This window comes from Trichoderma harzianum, assembly GCF_003025095.1.
Source record: "Trichoderma harzianum CBS 226.95 unplaced genomic scaffold M431scaffold_6, whole genome shotgun sequence".
Lineage (NCBI taxonomy): Eukaryota > Fungi > Ascomycota > Sordariomycetes > Hypocreales > Hypocreaceae > Trichoderma > Trichoderma harzianum.
In genome coordinates, this window is record NW_020209254.1 from 826,948 (window position 1) to 848,358 (window position 21,411).

The 21,411-nt window shown below is 45.4% G+C and overlaps 9 protein-coding genes across 9 annotated transcripts in view; 4 read left to right on the forward strand and 5 right to left on the reverse strand.

The window, feature by feature from the left end:
* Positions 1-1,997, reverse strand: part of M431DRAFT_508123 (hypothetical protein) — a 3,499-nt gene extending 1,502 nt beyond the window's left edge. Inside the window, exons 1-3 of the mRNA XM_024919065.1 lie at positions 1,712-1,997; positions 1,240-1,637; positions 87-1,184 (exon numbers count right to left, since the gene is read on the reverse strand). Coding sequence (XP_024774393.1) covers positions 87-1,184; positions 1,240-1,637; positions 1,712-1,812 — 1,597 coding nt within the window. The 5' untranslated portion in view covers positions 1,813-1,997. The remainder of the gene's footprint in view (positions 1-86; positions 1,185-1,239; positions 1,638-1,711) is intronic.
* A 1,143-nt stretch (positions 1,998-3,140) lies between these two features.
* M431DRAFT_508128 (hypothetical protein) lies at positions 3,141-3,907 on the forward strand. Its single transcript, XM_024919066.1, has 2 exons — positions 3,141-3,337; positions 3,425-3,907. Exons 1-2 carry the CDS (start codon positions 3,214-3,216, stop codon positions 3,613-3,615), a joined length of 315 nt encoding a protein of 104 aa, XP_024774394.1. The 5' UTR covers positions 3,141-3,213; the 3' UTR covers positions 3,616-3,907.
* Positions 3,908-4,346: 439 nt separating this feature from the next.
* Positions 4,347-4,661, reverse strand: M431DRAFT_55634 (hypothetical protein; the record flags this gene model as incomplete). The annotated part of the gene is made up of 3 exons (XM_024921446.1): positions 4,347-4,540; positions 4,566-4,570; positions 4,600-4,661. Coding segments are annotated over 3 exons (261 nt in total), but the record flags the coding sequence as incomplete, so codon positions are not given.
* Positions 4,662-6,298: 1,637 nt separating this feature from the next.
* On the forward strand, positions 6,299-6,769 carry M431DRAFT_427017 (hypothetical protein). Its single transcript, XM_024915071.1, has one exon. It carries the CDS (start codon positions 6,435-6,437, stop codon positions 6,687-6,689), a length of 255 nt encoding a protein of 84 aa, XP_024774396.1. The 5' UTR covers positions 6,299-6,434; the 3' UTR covers positions 6,690-6,769.
* A 1,350-nt stretch (positions 6,770-8,119) lies between these two features.
* Positions 8,120-8,616, reverse strand: M431DRAFT_427026 (hypothetical protein). The gene has a single exon (XM_024915072.1). It carries the CDS (start codon positions 8,419-8,421, stop codon positions 8,158-8,160), a length of 264 nt encoding a protein of 87 aa, XP_024774397.1. The 5' UTR covers positions 8,422-8,616; the 3' UTR covers positions 8,120-8,157.
* Positions 8,617-8,698: 82 nt separating this feature from the next.
* On the forward strand, positions 8,699-9,254 carry M431DRAFT_508129 (hypothetical protein). Its single transcript, XM_024919067.1, has one exon. The coding sequence runs from the start codon at positions 8,780-8,782 to the stop codon at positions 9,131-9,133; it is 354 nt and encodes a 117-aa protein (XP_024774398.1). The 5' UTR covers positions 8,699-8,779; the 3' UTR covers positions 9,134-9,254.
* Positions 9,255-13,102: 3,848 nt separating this feature from the next.
* Positions 13,103-13,762, reverse strand: M431DRAFT_494942 (hypothetical protein; the record flags this gene model as incomplete). Its single annotated transcript, XM_024917304.1, has 1 exon — positions 13,103-13,762. One exon carries the CDS (start codon positions 13,760-13,762, stop codon positions 13,103-13,105), a length of 660 nt encoding a protein of 219 aa, XP_024774399.1.
* A 2,100-nt stretch (positions 13,763-15,862) lies between these two features.
* On the forward strand, positions 15,863-17,200 carry M431DRAFT_508131 (hypothetical protein). Its single transcript, XM_024919068.1, has one exon. It carries the CDS (start codon positions 16,186-16,188, stop codon positions 16,873-16,875), a length of 690 nt encoding a protein of 229 aa, XP_024774400.1. The 5' UTR covers positions 15,863-16,185; the 3' UTR covers positions 16,876-17,200.
* On the reverse strand, positions 17,002-21,322 carry M431DRAFT_427104 (hypothetical protein). Its single transcript, XM_024915073.1, has 6 exons — positions 20,870-21,322; positions 20,709-20,813; positions 20,456-20,650; positions 20,371-20,395; positions 19,739-20,314; positions 17,002-19,679 (listed from the first exon to the last, which is right to left on the reverse strand). The coding sequence occupies exons 1-6, from the start codon at positions 21,012-21,014 to the stop codon at positions 17,129-17,131; spliced, it is 3,597 nt and encodes a 1,198-aa protein (XP_024774401.1). The 5' UTR covers positions 21,015-21,322; the 3' UTR covers positions 17,002-17,128.
* Positions 21,323-21,411: the final 89 nt, after the last annotated feature.

A 21,411-nucleotide genomic window follows, 5' to 3' on the forward strand; every position in this document is an offset into this window, starting at 1 on the left:
GGCACCTGCAGGACCAGGAGCACCATCAGCACCGGCAGGACCAGGAGCACCGTCGGCACCATCGGCACCGGCAGGACCTTGAAGACCTTGAAGACCTTGGGGACCCTCGGCACCCGGTAGACCTTGAAGACCCTGGAGACCCTGGAGACCCTGAAGACCCTGAAGACCCTGAAGACCCTGAAGACCTTGCGGACCCATTGGCCCAGGCGCACCATTCAACCCATTAATACCTGGGAGGCCGGCTGGACCAGGCGGCCCTGGAAGACCCTGGATACCATCCCTGCCATCCCTTCCATCCCTCCCATCTCTCCCATCATTACCATCTTCCCCATCATTGCCATCCCTCCCATTGTCACCATCTCTCCCATTGTCGCCATCCCTCCCATCCCAACCATTATGACCATCCTTCCCATTGTTGCCATCCCTCCCATCCCTGCCATCAGATCCACGGGGCCCTGCTGGACCTGGGGGCCCTATAAAACTTGAAGCAGCATCGTGATGTTCGTGGCTACCCTCGTAGCCAACGGAGCTCGAGGATGTTGTGAAGCCCGGTCGTCGGGTATTGTAGTTGGGCACTATCGGACTTGAAGCGGCATCATGATATTTGTAGCTACCTCCGTAGCCAACGGAGCTCGGGGGTGTTGTAGAACCCGGTAGTGGGGTGTTGTAGTTCCAGCCGGCCCGACCAATAGGAGCCAGAGGCCCTGCCGGACCTGAGGGCCCTATAGGACTTGAAGCAGCACCATGATATTTGTAGATAGCCCCGTAGCCAACGGAGCTCGGGGGTGTTGTGGAACCCGGTCGTCCGGTAGCGTAGTTGTAGCTGGCCCGATCAATAGGAGCCGGAGGACTCAACTGATCTGTCCCAACGGAAGGTCTGCCATATGACCCAACGGAAGGTTTGTCATATGACCCAACGGAAGGTCTGCTATATGACCCAACGGGAGCTCCGCTATATGATCCAACGGAAGCTCCGCCATATGATCCAACCGGAGCTCCGCCATATGTCCCAACGGAAGCTCTGCCATAACCATGGTTGGTGATATCTGGTCTGGTATCCAGCCACTTCGGCCCGGCAGGGCTGTCCGTATTACTTACGCTTCCTGCAGCTTGTTGAGCAGACCTAGTATCGTCATCCATGACTAATACATTGATCGATTCGGCCGATGGGAAACACCGGTCATCTATTACACACATGAGCCAAGGCTGGTGAGATCTGTTTCGTTGTAATCAACTCACATGGCACATTGACAAGGTTCGCCGGCACACAGTCAGTTGGAGTGCTTGATTCGTTGAACACAGCCAGGACCGTATTCGACGCCGATAAGCAAAAGCTGGCTTTTCCGCTGGCAAAGCTCGGATGCCGCCACTGAAGAAGGCCCTCTTCGAGCGAGAACCCATGGTCGATGGCTCTGATGCTCGGTGTCTCGAGCAGCGGCTGGTGTGTCGTACCCTCGTTGGTCGCGACTATCTCTCCGTCTGCGAACAGCCGGTCGCCAACCAGCGAGAAGAATGTCGCAAACTGACATTCTGTAGATGTCCCCTTTGGGAATAAATAGGAAGGCGTTAGTCTTCTAGGCCTTAGTTCGTCCAGCTGGAGGAGGAACTGAGGTTGGTTGTTGGGCCTGGGCGGAGTTCTAGGACAATGTTGGCTGTAAGCACTTTTCTTTTACGGCATACACATTCACACAATGGAAAGTACTGGACTTACCCAACGCCCGCTGACTCAAAATCCCCATCCAAGCCAGGAGACTTCAAGTCAGTAACCTTCAACAGAGGCAACAGCGTCGAAAACTTGGCGGGTAAACGCATGCTCGTCCGTTGGATGTCGGCTGGTGAGAAAATGTAAGGGGGTGACTACCTAACGCTGAACAAGTGCACTTTCAGGCATCAGGGATAGGCATCAGAGAAACGCGCAAGGAAGAAACGAGAGTGAGATTACTGCCTGCATTAAGGTAGTATTGCATTACATGTTGGTAGTCTTCATGAAATCGACGTCTATAAGTACCTACACTACCTATAAGATAAGATGAAAACAGCAAAATTCAGTGTAAATAAAATTCCAATTACCCCGGAAACAGATCGCAAACTCATGGGGAAGATCAGCATAAAAACAAAGAGGTAGAAAACTTATGTAATTCCATTTCTCAACTGGATCAACCCTGCTGCATGTAGTACACACATTCCACCGCGGCTAGCCTGCGCCGGTATGTCTTAGAAGTCATCGCGATGTCAAGTTAGTCGTTTTTGGAAGCGGGCTTGTTTCGGATGAAAGCACACGCACCTGGCTTGTTTGATTGGCCGGCCCGACTCTTAGGAATGGACTGCCAACATCATCAGGCGATGCAGAACGTAGGGCAAGCTGGATTATGCAATATGAAACAAGTCGTAATGCGGTTAATGTAATCGCTTCTTTGCTAGAGCTTCGTATCGTATAACAGTCTCATGGTCAGGATATTACCAAAATTAGATGCAACGGAGTGAACCTCTAAACGTACCTAGAGACCAACAACATAGTCGGATAAAGGTGCGTCCTAGGTACACCACTGCAACTCTAAACTCACATCTATCCCATCGCATCTATTTCCTGTCCGTCATGCAACCGGCCAACAGTTGTAGGGTATATTGGAAAGATGAGAACTGACCATACCCATGCACGCCCTGGCATGCCAACCCGCGCGAGGAGCTTTTGCTCCTTGGGCGACCCGGCGTACAGGGCATTCAGTCATGGTCTATTTCTGGTAGCGGCGAGAATTCGGGATGCTTTACCCAGTCTTCCCCGTGGTATTCATTTGGCATCTTGGCTTCGCCATAATACCCCCAGGCTCAGACAAGCTTGTTTTTCCGTAAGAATCAAGGGATCTGCAGGCTCTATAATGGTGCATAACTGTAAACGAGATCAGAATATCTGGCTACACCAAGGGTAAGTAGGAGTGTCAATATTTTAAAAAGAAGATGAATTCCGTCGATTTACGTTATCCTAACCTTTAAAGTGTAGGTTAACTCCAGGGCTTTAACTGTGAATTTATGGACCCAAGTGCGAACAACTTGTCTTGGAGTATTATGCTACACGCTATTGGAGTCAACCGAGTACATAAAGCCAGCATTGCCCTAGTTTATTCTATAGTTTAGTACCAGTAACAATAACCAGAGTCTAACTTCCGACACAAGGTCCTTTTCTGTATTCATCTTGGCAACTCAACTAAATCCCAGATGCATAGCACCTTGATTACTCTTTTCGCCGCAGCGCTCTGGCTTGTCCCTGGCGCCCAGGCCTTTACCAATCCTTGTATCTACCAGAGTTACAAGTGTGGCTTTAATCTAATCAATCACTATGGTAATTACAATCACCTTCCTTCCGTAATAGCCTTTTAGTTCAAATGAATGCCTGTCTCATGTCGTTATGCTTCCGTTACACCTATAGGTTACAACCTTACTGAGCTCGCCGCCGGTGCCGCCCTCACGCCATCTATTCCCCCCCTCCCCGACGTTTTGCTTCTCCAGGTCACCTTCCGTTGCATCAATATTAGCGGAGGAATAGTCGGCAACGCATACTGCTTTGCAGGCTGCATCGATATGAACGGTACTCTGGTTAACGACCAGTGCGTCATGTAAGCTGTCGAACCTTTCTTAAGTTCTAGTACCGACGACATCTTTCATCAAGATGTCATGGTCCTGAGATAGAGACTATTCGGTGGTGCAGAGTTTCTAAGATTATTTAGGCAAAGTTGAATCTAGAATGCGATTCTAACTAATGTAACTTATGCCACTTTCTACTTTGCCTTGAATTTGTTCTGTATGTTATTATCTATGGACGGAATGTATTTGGTTGAGGTTAGGTACTTGCAAGTCCCCTCCTTTTTTTCAGTAAGATATGATAGCTCCAGCCAAAATGAAACTCCCGTGTAAAATCGCAGGCCGTCTCTTTTTCCCGACTTCCGTGTGACACATTCATTCCTTTCTAGAGTGATGAAACGACATGGCCAAATTAAACACTTAAAACTCGAAATTATGTCGCTAGGTATTCGTATTTTTAATTCGCCGCGACCGCTCCCTTGAGATGAGAACTTATCCAAAATATTATCTCATATGAAACAAACAGAGTTCACATCGTGACTGATGAAGCTTCTGTTATCCAGAAGTAAGGTTGTGCACGATACGATGTAGAGACCGACTGGAGTCATCACAGTAACATAGAAGTGACCATGCGAAGTTTTAGAAATCGCTACTCTCATTAAAAAACACCCTGTAAGATGGGAGAAAAAGAGTAGTAGCACTATCACAATTTCACCGCCTAATCCCTCAAGCCCTAGCCATCGCAGCAACCACCCAGTAACCACTCCACTTTACATAGTGCACATATCGTTGATGGTATCGTCACCGATCGCAGCACAGTTGACAATACAGTAAGAGTTGCCGACAATGCCACCGGCTTGATCGGTGCAGCGGAAGAGGACCTGGGCCAGCTGGGCATCTGTAATTGTCGGAGCATTGGGGTTGGCAGCATATGCTGGTCTCAACTCAGTAAGAGCAGTGTATCCTTTACGGCAAGGTTAGTTTATAACTTAATCTTAATAAGAGGTAATGGAGAAGTAGAACTTGCCATTGGCTATCAGTGTCGCGCCACACACATACTCCTGATAAGTACATGGCGTAGTGATTTGGGCCGTCGCGACAGCAAGGAGGGTAGCAAGGCTGGCAAGAACGAAGCGAGTCATTTTGTTTGTAGTAGGATAAGAAGTCTAGAAAATTGAAAAGTGGTTGATAGATCGAGGTCTGTGAGGAGAAGTGTTCTGCATTTATTGTAATTATGGGATGTAGTTCAACGAGTATAAATAGTTACTACGATCTATTTTGAGAGTTTGATTATGGCCTCTACCCCATGACCATCTCCATTTCCGGCGAGAATACCGATGCCCCGAGATCTCTTAGCAGCGATGTCAAAAGACATAGGGAGCTTGGCAAGTGTCTCAACGCCCTCCTCGTCATACACGTTTAATCGGCATTGAAAATTGCCCTGTCTTGTGCGGAAATGTGACAACTAAGCATAAAATAAAATTAAGAGATACGATAAATCGAACTCCATTTCCTAGAATGAGACAACAGTGCATTATGGCCTGTTACGGAATAGGATGAAGACAAAAGGGACAAGGCACTTACACACTTGAGACTTCCCAAGCGGTGAGTACTCAAGACGGTTAGAAAAGGCAATGAACGGGACGGAATGGGACATGTGATAATCTATTCTAAGTATACTGTTCAAATAGCCAAGTCATAGGTCTGAAAAAATGTTATCAGTTACTATATTCTCTATATTCACAGAGTAAGGAATAGGGGCATTCTAAACCTCGATGAATTTAATAGTATTGCAATGTGACGGCTTACTAGTTAATCTGATCTAGCTATAATTTACATCTACTACAAAGTATAACGCACAAGGGGAAAGTTCGACTTTTTACAGTTTTGAAGAGTGATTTGCTGTGTTAGAGATCTTGCATGGCTATGTGGAAAGCGCGGCAAAAGGCGAGTTTTGCCGGGGCAATGTTAATATTGGGCGGCTTATGGACATCGGCCAACTCTAATCGGGTGACTCTGAGACCTCTCCCTAAGACATCTTTACTTAGTACAAGGTAGGGAGAACAAGCTTGGTATCAGAGTTGAATAAACCAAACATTCTCTACTCTCAACGTCTGGGCCCTAAGAATGCCTTCTCTTGCACCCTCAGAGCCCTATGACGCCCTTTTCTCAGAGTCCATTACGTCCCTAGCCCTGATTCCAGAATCGCCGATTGTCGTTTGCCCTTGCAGCCTTGTTTCAAATGGGAGTTTACTTTTCGTCAGTCAAGTCCGATCACCCTCGCGTATGATGTGTGCAATCGCCGATTGGGTACTAGTGCTGTGCACTAGTAAGTAACACCAGGATCCTGTACACTGAGACAATAACGACGAGCTTGCCCCGCCACATTGTCTTGGATGGCCATACCCGGCACTCTCTCACGCGCCATGTTCTCTGCAAGTTCTACCCATGAACATGGGTTTGGGAAATGCCTTGCATTGATTTCGTCCTCGTGGTTGCTCTCGTCGCTGCGAAGTTGTCTCATGCTCGCCCTTATGAATCCCCATAGGGTCACAGTACAAGCGAGACGTTCAGCCGACCGTTAAGTGAAGAAACCGCCTTGCATAATTCACATACTACTCGGATTCAAGTCGGCGGATGCATCCCATAAGATCTGTCTCTTACTCGAATATCACGTCTAGACTCCTCTAAGCAGAAGTGGCTGTACATAATAGACAGGACTCGGACGTTGCCGTCGCACTGTCGTTCCCGCGTTCCGAGGGGTTAAATCAGGAATGTTGAGCCGTTGAAGAGACTATCTAGCGTCTAAAGGGGCTTCAGGCCCGGCGATCTCCTGAATTGAATAACAGCGATCGTTGATGAGGGCCAGCTGGCCTAGCGTTTGTGTGCTTCCAGACTCTCCACCGACTCTTCAATCTGCTTTCCCAGGGGTTTATTCCCAACTGGAACCACTCTTTATCATACCACCCGTGATCATACGTCTGGATTGTCTACGAAGCCGACACAGAGTGGAGGCTGCTTGCCAGACACAGCCCTACGGGGACAGGCGGTGGATCGTCGGTCTATACTCTGCAGGTATGTTCAGCGCAAACACTAAACTTGTTTACAACTAAAATCGGAGCAGACATCAGCGAGAAATAAGAACATGGCTTGATTGTCGATTATTAGACTGAAAGACGTCCAGACGACGGAGAATTCTACTACAATGAAAGAGAAGGTCAATGTGTTTTTGGGCTTAGGACTTGCAATTTGAGAAGCGATGGAGGGCGCGCTTAGCTGCGCCTCAGAGTCGACCAATAGCAAGGAACGACTCGAGGAACGCTCCAAGGGCAACTTTCTTCTTGCACAGGATTTATACTACCTGAATAAATCACGTACTTCGAAGCTTGCATAATTATTATGTGTTCCTGTTGATCTATATGCCGTTTTGTCTTAAATCTGTAGGCTCATAAGCTAAGGTGCATTCCAGACCTTAAGCGATGGCTTCGTGTTACAATCTGATCTAGTGGAGGTATGTAACCTAGGAAGATTATGGCTAAGTCTACATACTAGAGAGCTAAGCTTCTACTCCTTTACAGGAGTATATACCACAAGGGTCGTGAGACTAATTTTTTTCTCACAAATACAAAGATACAAGTCTAAGTAAGAATGACTAAATAGGTAGATACAGAGGTTAATTTTATAACACTCCTCGAGACAATTTCACAAAGCCAGCCGTTACTAAAGTGCTCAGACTAAACATAAGTTACCTGTTTTATTTTATTCTTCCGCACTTGTGACTCTAACCGCTTCAGCGCTATCCCCTGTCCTCAACCTTAACATAAACCTATTAACCTAGGCCTACTACCTTGAAAACATTACCCTACATTAGGTTTCAGAAATCAAGGCGTTACAATTAACTCTTTGCTTCTACCCGGCCAGTTTTCATATGTAGTAATTATACATTTCCCACGTCTTTATATTATATAACTATATCCTAGTATCATAAGATTCGCCGCTCTACTCCCAATATATACCAACTCGCCATATACTATCGTAGCTGTTGTAGCAATAAGCCCACAAGACTGGGGCTGCTTGGCCTCCCAGGAAATCAATCTGACCAAACCGTTGATTTACAGATTCCCAGCGGAAGGGTTAAGACATCAGTCACCTGACCTCCTCTAGGAACTCAATCTCATCAAAACATTGCTCCCCAGATTCCTAGCGGAAAGGTTAAGATATGGAGACTTCTAGAGCCTCTACGACAGATTAGGCCAGGAGCTCTATGCACCTGCAGACGCGGAAAGTCACGGGAGCTGGGACATTTTCCAGAGTGCGGGATAACCCAAGGCTTCCTCCTCAACATTTCTAAAACTGAAACAAAAACGTCATATCTCTGAGACTCCACAGGGTAGAAAGAATTCCAACAGTTTGTAAAGGCCCATAAAAGCGACCGTTAACTGAGACAGATTGAAGAGAGCTTGTCCGCGGCGTTTACTGTCCTATTACCCATATCAAGATTTATGTATTTATATACTTGGTTAGCAAAAAACCAGTAAGTCTTCTGCCTATTGATCTATGAATTGAAAAGAGGCCAATAACCTAAAAATATAATAGATATACATATATATACTCTATTTCATAGCACTTATTAGACAGTCTGGAATGCTCCGCCGTGAACATAGCCTCATTATGGAAACTTACCATAACATCAATTGCAAGATTAAGCCTTACGGTACTAGTTGATAAGATTGCTGAACTGTATTGTGCTCTCTCTGCTAAAGAAGTGCGGAATAGCAAGGTTAATAAACTGCAACGCTCAAATAACAAGGCCTTATGGCTCACATTTATATAGATTACATACATACGTCAAGTCAAATACTACTTCAATTCCATGATAAAGCAGGAGCTAACTAAAAGTACGCTTCTGCTTTCTTATGTTTTTACTGAATTTTCATTCCTATAAATCTGACCCTTAATAACAGAAGTGGAATGTCTGGTCGCTCTCAAACCAACATGTACTCACCATGCGGAGAAAGGAATGTGTAGCATACTATAAACTCAATTTGTATCAATATCTTCAAGATTCTTGATTCTTGGTTTATGAAATAAAGCCATTATGAAATTACTTTTTCACAGAGTATTGACATCTGTTTTGTGTCCTAGGGGTTTCCCCCTCCGAGTGTTTATTCCTCCAGGCGCCAATGGGGTGTCAGCTGGTTACATGTATACAATCCAGTATGTCTATCAAGGCTGCTACGTTCCGAATCCAGGCGGAAACTTCGAATTTGGACTTTATGTTTCTAAGAATATTCCCACGACATCAGTAGACGACTGTGCAAGCTTCTCTGCCAGTCAACCTACTGGTAATACTCTTTACTTTGCGCTTGATACAGATTCCAATGGAGACTCGGTCTGCACATGCAGCAATGTAATCACATCTAATGACTATAAGCATGTAAGAGTATATTTTTTGTACAACTCTCCAGGTAGACTATCTAGAACACCTGGTGATAGGATTTACTGTGGTGGGAACTTCGTTGACGACCCACTGGGCTCTGTGTTTGCGGCAATTTGATCTTATATTTCACAGCTTTTCATACATTATCTAGTTTCTCCTGTGACATATCGATATATCATTAATGTATACAACTAATTTCGGCAGCACATTAGGAGGCCGCCTTAATAGTATACGGCGCGCAATATATACTGCTAAGTGTAACAGACTGGTTCATATATATTTAGTATATGGAACTGTGCCCAGGGGATAACCTCTATGCTCTAGGTTTATACTAGCAGACTGTTACAACCTAGGCCGCCGTAACAGATAAATCGTTTATACATAGATAACTGCGTTCCAATAGTTGCTACAATGACAATTATTGGCCTAATTTTGCTCTGTTGGCGCTACAGCTGAGGTTTCTTTGTAAATCTATTATCTTTCACTGCTATTCTATTACTCAGAGATCAATCTACAGAACAATATTGGCTTCTAACGAGTCATCGACATGGAAGAACAAAAGAGAGAGAGAAGGGCGCGCGGAGGAGGGGGGATGGGGTCACTAGACCAGGCCTCCAATGATCTCGATCAGACTGTCAAAATAACTGCAATCCTCAAAGACGTTAGAAATCTGTCTCATGGGAAGTACAAAGCAATATACAAACGTTCCAAAAGTTGCCGAAACCAATTAAAATATCTTTAAGACCTCATCAATGCTGTAATGACGACCAATACACTCACACCATCTGACACTGAGTTACCGGCATATTTGGGCAAATATCATAAGTTGGTAAAACCAAGTAGAGGATGTAAAGTAGAGGATGTGTCAAAAACGCAGTAGTTGATTCTAATTGCAACTCGATTCCATTTTCCGTTATTCTCATTATACTTTGAACCTTGGAGCGCGAGACAGTGCCATAGAATTTGGGTGGTAAGTAAATCCTAATGTGTCATTATTTTGAACGGAAAAAGAAATAAATACAAACATCTTAATCTCTTTAGGTATATAATTCTTCTGGTCTCCCATATTGAATAAAATGACCTGTTGGTATATAATGAGCTTGAGACGAGAATGGCGGAGGCATGGATGTGATAAATTCAGGATAGAGCCCAGGGGCTCCAACGCCGGGGTTGTGCTGGCGATCGGGTCAAGTCGCAGTAAGCGCTATAGAAGCGACTAGAAGAGAACTTGAATGTGAGGCAATGGGCTTGTAGGGGCTGGGGTTACCATTGTTGGTAGAAAGAGGTTGGAGAAGAGGTCAGGGCCGACAAACGGGGTTTGTAAGCGAGAGGGCCACCCTCTTGAAACGTCTATTGTTAAAAACTATTAGAGGCCCAATCGGACTTAGTTCATCTGTTCTTTTTCATTACTACAAAATGACAACTCTGCCAAGTGGACAGAAACTAGGCAGCTATCGCCGAATCATTTATACTTGTTCAGTACATGAATTTCTATAGCTACACTAGGTATTATTAAGTTACTAGATGTTTATGTGAACAGCTTATCTGAACAAAGAGATGAAAAATACTCCGCCCCTCGGGTAGGCGCATATTGTCTCTATTCCTCATTTCCTGAGAGTTACATAACAGTAACAACGCTCCTTTCTCTGCAGTTAGTTTACACTGCCATTGCTTGCAAGTGAAATTATAAAGGCTAAGCATTCGTCATCAGAAAAGAGAACAAAGAAATGTGCCTGTTTGCTTGCCAGCGTGACTTTGTTAGTGTAACTGGGTCGACTGATTAGGCCTTCAGTATAGATTGATTCGTCCAGAGTCACTGTTCACTGACTACTAAGGGCCAAGGCCAAACGCCCTTCGGAAGAGAATAAAGAAAAAAAGAGTCATGGCTGTTTTCCTATGGCTCTTACTCTTTCGCAATGTCAAAGATAGATCCGCCACCGGCCAGAGTCCTCTTGGCATTTGGGCTTTTCGGATGCCTCTCAGCAAGGCCCTGAGTGTTGGAGATTGTCCTCTTTTACCTGTATTTTACATATAAATATCACAGCTAAATCCATACTGCTGCAATTTCTCATAAAGTTCATCATCGTCAGCCGCTCGAAAGCTCTTGAAGTATTCTATGTATGGCGGATAATTTATTCTTCTTTCCGAAATCATGTCTCTGAGGCCTACAATCCAAGGCACAGTCGAGACTCTCAAGTCCATAATCATAATATGGAAGACAGCCAGGCATATAAAATCCCTTCCAAAAAATATACAGCTATGTTGCCGCACGTCTTCCCATCATCCAATATACTCTGGAAAGGATGTTTGAAGACTTGGAGGGAGAAAGGGGATCGGTTGCGGCCGAATCACGCCAACCATTGACCGAGTTTCTGGAAAGCTGCTCTGAAAAGGCATTGAGGCTTAAACATATTCTAGAAGGCCTCGTGCGAATCTCAACAAGCAATTCGGTCATGATATCCCGTTTATGCGATCGACGCTTACCGACATGGAGAAGAAGTCAGAGGCATTAAGAATGGCATCTCTAACGACATCCAATGTCTTACGGCGTATTACTCGATCAAGAGGCCCACACAGGCGCAAATTCGGGAGTGATTTGGCGGAATCAAGGGGGTTTCTGATAAGGTGGCACAAGAGACTGAAGAGGCTGGGTAGTGACAATGTACACTCAGTAATGCAAGCATGGGTTCTTGGGGCAGTTATTACAGATACTCGACAGAAAAATACGTGTGTTAAGGGAATTTTTGCAAATTTATAGTCCTTTTACGGTCTCGTTTTATATCAATTTTTTTGTTGTTGCTGGAATGCGTGCCTGTACATGAACGTCTATATTGACAAAAACTATGCGTATCAGATAATATCATGCAAGGCTATTTTAGTGCAGGAGCACTCTCTTCCACCACTACACTCATTAGCCACGTACCTTATTTAGCTTGATCATCCAATTTCCTATTTAACAGGAAGTATAAGACTCGTACTGTTTATGCATCACTTAACTTGACGCTACTTTGGGCCTGTCTAGAGCCGAGATTGTCGGATGACAGACATTTCCATAATCCAGAGCCAGCTATGGGATACTGTTGGAGTGGAGCATGGAAGATATGCGTGGAAAATGTGAGTTCGTCTTGGGTAGGTGATTGTATCTTCAACTTTATCTGCTCTGATAACCATACTTCAAATATTCTTCATAATCAAACCATCAAATAAAGTAGCCTCTTTAATTGAGGCAAGTTCAAGATCACTTCAATGGGTAACTCCAAAATAATATCATGCTTTGATGCTACTCTATGCAAAGCGCCACGTTTTGAATCAGCCACTTTCTCGTCGGCCCTTATTGGTGTAGAGCTTTCTCCTTGACAATGAAATAATGGTCGAGAATCAGTTTAAATGAAGGAGCCAGGCTTTCCAATGTAATCTATGTCTTTGAGATTTTTGTTTGGTTTTGATACTTCATTCAAGCTCATAACTAGGAAAGCAGAAGTTTCTTTTTCTTCTTTGCTTTGAGAATCATGGGTAGATCAGAGGTAACGAAATGCACAGTATTTAAACAATGAAGAGAGACAGTTTTTCTATTGGTTGATGGTCCGCAAATAGGAGTATTCTCATATGATTATACACCATTGCAAATATTTGTAGCTCTATGGTTCCCTCGGATAATAGTAGATTTTGAAGCAGAATACAGAATTGAGATAAGTCACTTATGAGAGAGAGCACGATGAGAAGCCGTGTGCTAACAGTACTTGTACGAATCAAGTTTCAGTCTCCTTGCTTTGAAAATCTATGGAATATAAACTGCGAGATGTCGTTATGTAGCAATATGAGGTTCATGGACGCATGATTCAATACAAATGACGCGTACTCATAAGTACCAGCCAGTAAAAGAGTTTAATTGTGTAGCAGCCAATTACATATAATCTCTGTCCAAAGGTAGGTATATGCATATAAATATCCATACTTTTAACCACAACGAAAAGCAGTGGTACTACGACATTTGCCCACCTGCAACAAGATATCAATATTACAAGAAAAGTATGGCATATTATAATAGTTATATACGTATGATGTATTGTGTTTTGCTATATCATTCTAACCCTTAGGTGGCGATGCTGTGTGAAAGGTATAACCATTCCCGTTGTACTGGCTCCCTCCTGTACAGTGATTCTGGTGTCCCTCTCCAGCATGATACAACTGGACGCCATCTCCCCAATTGTTGATGGACACGGGCGCCCCATCGTCTTCTTCCAAAGACGGCTTCAGTTCAGCCACTTCATCGTAAGCAGCCTGTAACGATGATTTCAATTTTTCATCCACTGATAACATAGTCGCCAAATCTATAGCTTGTTGCAGCATTTCCTTCAAAATAGCCTCTACCGGCTCCCCGCCGCGTTTCACTGCTGCGATGCGGTACCTTTTTGCTTTGGGGATTTGGCTTTCGGCTTTTATAGCATCCAATATAGCATCGAAATACTGAGCCTGTTGCTCAGATAGCTTCGCAAACTGAACTGCAGCTGCAATTTTCTTCTCCTTAGCCTCTTTCTCCTCCTCGTTTATCTTAAGGGAGGGTTCCAAGGACTTGAGAAACTCAGTCAAGATAGGCAGTGTTTTCCCGACTCCGTAAAGAGCTTCAGGAAGGCCAGTAACCTGCTGAATGGTGGCCCAAGAGTCGGCAGTTTGCTTGAAAACCGAAGCGGCAGTAGAGAGCATTCTGGTGATTTGAATCTTGTTTCTATCGGATGGTAATTTCATATTAATAGCCTTATGGAGGTTGCGTAGCTATATGGAAAATGTGTGAGTTATAATAAAAATGTAATATATGATAATCCCATGTGCACTTGTTGGGGAGCTATGCTTCTGAATGTGCATCATGTCGTTGTTACGGGGATTCAAGATCTCTTAAAATACTCTACATAAGGCGCAAGATACCAGTGGATAAATCACATTGCCCTCATCAATTATCTACTCCGATTAGCCATTGTGTTTACTCACACCATGAAGGCGGCTGTTTAGGTGTTGAAAGGCATCATTGCATATGGGCAATCCATGCAGACAATGGCCACGTGGACCACTGAGCAAGCCATTCAATTCCAAGCAAGACAAGGCAATGATGTTCAAGTTGGATACCTTCATATCGCAATGTAGGATAGAAGAATTCTATATAGTAGAACAGGCAATCCTTCCTGATAGGCGTGTATGTCATGGACCAATATCATCGTGCAATTAGTGCAAGGGTACTGCAAAGTACATGCAGATGCTGGTGTTATGTCCCCCATTTGACAAATTGCCTGAGAGGTCTTTGCGACGCCTTTTGTCGCCTTAAATTCTTTCCTCCAATTACAAGTTATTATATCGTTATTTTTAATGCCTTACTTCTCTGCCCTTCTATTTCGTTTCCCTTATACGTTCATATTGCATGAATGCTCCACCCTCAGCCTAATTTCTTTTACCAATTCAGCCTCATTGTACTTCGCCCCAGAGAGAGGATGCCCAAGGCTAGCCTTGAGGTGTCGGTATCTTTACGGTGATACAAAAACCTCTTCAAGGGGGTTACTTAATATATTTGTCTCACACACTCCGGCTGAAGAGTTCTTAACGCCGACTCTTGACTGCGGGTATTCTTTCCCTGCTAACTGTGATTATTTTGCTCGCACAGGGGTTGAAAAGACAATCTTATACCCATGGCTGTCTCTATAATTTGCACGAGAAGCTCATTATCAAATTGAACGACTGATATTACTTTCAATGTCAACTTGGCCATTTGTCTGCTTGATTTCGCCCTTTTCGAGACAGCCGACGGTGTTGTAGTGGGTAGAGGAACAGGTGCCCATAGAACGGTATGCGATATGCCGCGCCACTTGGCAGCCGTATACAGGCTTTGCGCGCACAATCGGTGAAGCCGTATATTGTTGATTCGCTATCTAAATATTCCTCCCCATAAATCCTATCACGAGTTGTGCTACTTCAATGGCCATTGGGCCAAATTGGACCCGGAAGGCTCCTGCATATGCAGCTTGTCTGGGCGTGTTAGATGCAATATTGAACCCATCCATTCTCAGGCTGGATGTCTACTAGGATATGTCTCCCACTCTCCAAAGCGAAACGTCAGATGGCTACTACCATCCTCCACTCAGCATCGGCTTCGGTGTTGAGCTGGCTTGCATTAGCGGAATTCGCCTATTCCCGTCCAGATTACCTCGGAGCTAGAGTAGCCTGGGCTCCGTAAACGGGTTACCATCGACCGAATTTGGACTCTCCACCATCTAACAACACATGAGCCCCATTATTGAAGCCTAGCTGGGGACAGTATACTGCCGTTAGGCCTCTAGAGTCAGCCGCCTTGCAGGAGGCTCTGTTTACTATAAAATCAGCCCTGGCATTTACAATAGTAATACATTTGTACCTTGAATAAATGCGGTCTACTGTTGCAATGATAGACTATAGCTTGGCCGACAACGGACGCAGGTCTCAGATAAACCCTGGCTTGCTACAGCAGTATTTGTGTTCAGAAAGCCTGGCAGTGGAATTAAGATGTAACAACATGTATTGAGGCGGAGCAATTTTTTTCACCTGCCGAGAGAAGGCAAAACAAACGGGAGGCCGAATCTTCTTATGATTACACCCATACGAAGCAAGTAGGCTGCCACAAGCATGATTTTTCCCCCCATCTCTTGTAAACTACCAGAGAAGGATTATTTAGTACATTTACTTGATTTGTTCTCACTGCTGGACGAGGCTGCTGCGTAAGCTACGTTTAATTGTGTCCGATAGGTCATTATCTAAGTATTCCGGTAGCTTAATGGAATGAAACATCTCCAAATATCAGGTTTAGTTTCTGTAATTTCTTTGTCTCACGATACATAGCTAAGGACGGGAGACAATAGTGCTACTGTGGCGAATGATCCAGTAAACAGGCTGCACAAGATGGTCGTATTCCATTATCGCATCCATACATATACGGCGCAGGGAGTGTTGCAGTCGCTGCGCTTCTTTTCCGAGAGATATCCGCTTCGCCCACATGCATGCAACCTTTTGAGCCTGATAATGACCCAACCTCCATCCCCAACCTGAAGAAAAAGAACAATAACAGATCACGAAACCATCAAATAAACCTGAAAATTAGTCTTTAATATTTCTTTTTCACCTTATTGCAGTCAATTGCCTCTTCACCAGCAATGTCAGGCGCCGAGCTAATTGGGATCATTTCAGGCATCATCTCGATAGTGGATGCCTCGCTCAAAATTTACGAAGCCGTCGAGGACACCTCAGGCCTACCACGATGCTTCCGCAATGTGGCTGCTCGTCTCCCCGTTGTCCAAGATACACTCGAAACAGCGAGAGCGACCTTAGAAGAAGAAGAAGAGGGGGAAGAAGAAGAAGACAAGGAAGATAAAGAAGAATTACAGAGGGTGAAATCGCGCGACGCCTTGGTGAAGATTCTTGAGAGCTGTTATGACAAAGCGACCGTGCTCAACAAGACTTTACAGACTATAATGCCTAAACAAGGCACATCCAAAACAAAGCGCTATGTCAAAGCGATCAAGATGTTTCCCGCTGCCGACAAAATCGAGAGTCTGATGAACGGCATCTTAAACGATGTACACGTATTGGCTGCGAATCATTCAGTAAAATCAGCCACTCGGACGCAGGTTAATAATCTTATGGACATGATAAGGAACATGAAAGCTGAGAAACGAGAGCCCCTATACTTTGGTCGCCGTGCGACCGTAGCATTGTGCAATATGGGCAGAGGATCACAGTTCGTCTATGATGGACAAGGCAATCAGAACGTCTCAATGGGAACAGGGGTACAGTTCAATGGAACATCAACAGCGCCACTGCATATCACACTGACAGGCATATGACTCGCATGGAGCTCTTCTATTACGGACATTGGTTATGGGTTACATGTACATAGAGATGTTAAAGCTATTAGGCGCCTAGATCGCCTCAAGAATGATCCACATCGACTAAAGAGCCTTGAAGGAATCATTGCAGTCGACCTTGCCAGACTAAGCATGCAGAGCATCCCGTGTGTATGTATGTACATTATATTACCTCCCTGGTCCATGCTACTTCCGCCAAATCGGTTTACCAAGACCCTGTTTAGATGTATCTTCATCCACGTGCTCTGAGTAGCTCTTGGATGTCAGGATAATTCTCTCCATAGTGATATGCCGTATATCCGCCTGCATCCTCGACCCTAACATTAGCTCCAACGTCAAGGAGACAAACTATCAGCTCATGTTTACCGAGCTGAGCTGCAAGCATTAGTGGTGTCCTCCCACTCCTATCTCCCACGTTCAGATTAGCGTCGTTTTCTGCCAACATCTTTACCAAGCCCGGGTCGGAGGAGCCGTTAACAGCGTGGTGGGCTGGCGTGAAAGAATTGTCATCAGCCGAATTTGGATCACCTCCGCCATCTAACAACAAGCGGAGTCCTGTTTTGAAACCCAGACGGGCGGCGTGATGTACTGGTGTCAGGCCTTTCGAGCCAGCTGCTTTGCAGGAGGCTCCGCGACGGACGAGGATCCCTGTTATGGTTGGATTCTGTTTCTGTATGGCCAGAGAAAGGGCCGTATTGCCATAAACATCGGTGACATCCAAGTATGACGCTCCTGCAATGTGGGAGGTCAGTAGGGTCACAATGTCTTCCCTTTCCAGCAGGACGGCATGATGTAACGGTGTTAGCCCACCCTCCCCTTGGACAATAGTGCTAGCGCCACGCTGGATAAGAAGATGAACAGCTTCAAGATCCCCGCTGTATGTCGCCAAATGTAGCAACGTTCTACCCGTCCCGTCAATAACAGCGTCTGGGGAGGCTCCGTGCGTACAAAGCAGCCATGCCACAGAATGATTCTTTCGTCTTAGTGCCTGTTCGAGGGGGGTCTGCATATACATGCCCGTATTCTTGCCGCCGGTTTTCTTGGCAAGGCTCGGAGCTGTGACGGAAGCACCTCTATTGATTAAGAGCCATATGAGATCGTTATCTTGCCTCTCAATAGCATAAAAGAGTGCTGACTTGCCGTTGGCGTCCTGTTCGTTTGGCCTTGCCCCGGCATTCAACAGCACCCAGGCTGTATCATGATCCTTCAGCTTGATAGATTCAATCAACAAGGTTGACCCGTTTCGCACTTTTGTGTTAACGTTGGCCTTGAGGCTGGCAAGTAGCTGCACTAGCTTGCTGCTTTTCTTCTTGACTGCCTCATGCAACGGGGTCGAGCCGTCACCACCAGTCTCGTTCCCGTTAGCACCGTAGTCGACTAACAGTTGAATGGCACCGGCCATTCCATAGTGTGTGGCCCACCATAGAGGAGTTTTCTTCTCCGGGCCCTGCAAATCAACTCGAGCTGGGTTAGACTTCCGAGTCAGCAGCCGCCGCATGAGGAGGAGGTCCCCCTTGCTAGCCGCAAATACAAGGGGTGTCCATCCATCCTTAGTCGAAGGACGGTTAAGATCCACGCCTCGCTCTAACAGTAGCTCAATAAGGAAGTGGGCGTGGTCTTCGACCGCGACTTGTAACTGACTCCATTCCCCGTGCTCTGTCTGGATGTCCCCTTGATCTACTACACCAAAGATTTGCTGGCCGTGAGAGAAAACGTATCTTAACAACGTCCAGTCGTCCGATATCTCGGCGTCAACATCTTTTCGACTCTCAATCATTAACTTCGCAATCGATGTAGGCCCATATTGGATGACTGTTTTCAGGGGTGACACACCCTTTTCGTTTGGAATATCCAATTGTGCGTCAGCCCTTATGAGCGCTTCCATTATTGCGACATTATCCGTAGCTGGCCCCATGAGGGCCTTATGGAGGGGTGTATCACCAGCCTGATCGCGTAAGTTCAGGCTCGCGGATTTGCCGATTAAGAGCTCCACGAACTTGCGTCGACCGTATCGGACTGCCCAGTGTAAAGCCGTCTGGCCATCTGAACATCGAGCGTCGACATCAATATTGGATGGAAGACGCTCGGCCCACGACAAGAGGTCGAAGTGCACGGCAGCGTGCCAGCCCGTCATGCCCTTAAATGCGGTGCCTCCTGCCTCTTCCATTGCCTCAAAAGCTCTGGTGAGATTGGGTCCATCTGTGAGGAGCCTCATAACCAATGAGTCTGTGTTCTCATCGAACACCTGAGCTTTACTGTTGAGGTGCGACCACCAACATTTGGCGGCATATTGTAGCAGTGGAGAGCTCTCCTTTTTCTTGCATGTGTTGATCAGAAAGTATAAGCATGTTTTGCCTATGTCGAGGTCGGCATCGTTTGATATAATTTCATACTGGAGAAGGTGCTGTTTAACTGACTTATGGACCAAGCCAAACGTCCCTTTCTCCGTTTTGACCAATCCAGTGCAATCACGCATTACTAGCTCTTTGGTAGGGCGATGATCCTCATAGCAATTCCCCTTACTCTTCTGGATAGCAAAGCTATCCTGTATCTGCCCAATATTCATGTCGACTTTGGTGTGTGAGACCCAAAGAAGAATATGTTTTGTTAACAGAAGTTCACCATTAGCCTTATTCGCCTTTATTTTCTGGGCAATTTGCTTCGCTAATGTTTTGAATGCCCCCAATGCGCTGTCGGGGAGATGATTCAAAGCCTGCATTATGTCAAAAAAGGTGGTTCGTTGCTTGCTCAAATGATCCATGTGCAGCTTGGCTGACAAAAACCTGAATCAAAAATTAGCCACCGCTACTAATAAGGCGAAGTTTTCGAGTGTTACACTGACATCTTGCTAGACATGGCCCTCGTCGTAACACCTTTGATAATTTCTTCTTGGTGTTCAGCCCTAAACAGTACGCTCCGCAAGCGCCTATCATCTGCGATTCGATTCTTGACATAGGTCGACACATCTGCCTCTCTTGGCGTGATGGATAGCTCTCGATTTGCTCCGATATCTTTCCCTATATAATTGTCTCTGGATGTGAAAAGAATACGAACATTATCTGGGAGTTCGACGAGAGCTTTTAGGAAACCCTTTAGCGTCGCTTCTCGGGGAGCGTTCTGGCAGCTATCCAAGGCATCAATGACGAGGTAAACTGTTTTGACGGTAGCTACTTGTGCCTTAAACAGATCAAAATATTCGGACGAATCAAGTGCGGCTGATCTTTTGAACGGGTCGGTGAATTTCTTCTTCAATGCACTTGCTATGTTGCTCGTATTTGCGCTTAAGAGCTGTGTCAACAACGTCGCCCAGATACGTGCGAGTGGCACAGCGTGCTTCTCCGCTTGAAAGAAGAAGTAAATGCAAGCAGCTTCATCTTGACTTGGGATCCGTTTTTCGATAAAATCAACGATAAGTGACCTTGTATGTAATATGTCAGCATGCAATTCTAATGCTGTCTACTGGGGAGTTCTAACAGGAGCATAGTTTTGCCAGATCCAACTGCAATGACTTCATCAGCGAAAAGAGTCAATTTCAAACAGGGGCATATTTTCCACTTACGTATGCCTTGCATCCACATAATCCGGTCCGATTTGGAAGCTTCGGAGGCTTCTTTCCACTTGAGAAACTCCTCAGAATTGAGAATCCACTTGCCGGTACCCTTAGAGAGCTGAATAATGAGGTTGCGTTGATATTGGCTAAAATTGAGTGGGCTTTGGTTGGGTTGGGTTGTTAGCCACTTGAATATGTTTCCATCTATTGACATGTGTTAGTATATTCAGATCTTGGTCATTCCGCTTTCTGAATTACCCACCACTCGGCTCTTGTGGCCAGTTCTCTGGGCCCCCGTATTTCTGAAGAAATTGCCCGACTGAAGGTGGTATTCCCATCTTCCCATTCCTTCTATTTGGAAAACTGACTAAGCAGTTCGTTAATAGGCATTTTGAAACTCCACGGAAGAATTTGTGAGCATACTATTGAAGTGCTGATGATATTTGACCATCGTGCCATTACCATATACCGCATTCTGATCTCCTGCGCCTTCGAAAATGTACTGGTAGCCATGCCCCGAATTATCGGCATTTATGTTTGGACGATTTTGTCTCCCGGGGATCGACATCTTGATAATAAAGTATTATTGCAGGAGATATGTGCTTCAGAGGGTATGCCTCACTTCAATATGCTGATAGGACGCTATCGTTGAACAAACTCAAACTTACGCTCTGGATAGCATATCTCAAGACAGATTTCTCCAACAAGATGCTGTATGATTGAAGAGTTATAAATAGTTGGCGTGACGTATGCATGAAGAGCCCACGGCCTTCATGTAACTGCATAACAGTCACGATTAGCAGAGCTCCCAGCCGCACAAGGCGTCGCGAAGTGCTGGCTTTTCCAGTGGAGAAGGCTTCCGATTCCGGTGGCTAGACGCCAATAATTATTCGAGCTTGGTCGCCGGCATGCTATGGTATGTCATACAAGAGGCAAGTTTAGGCGAGCGGAGACCGAAGAAGGAA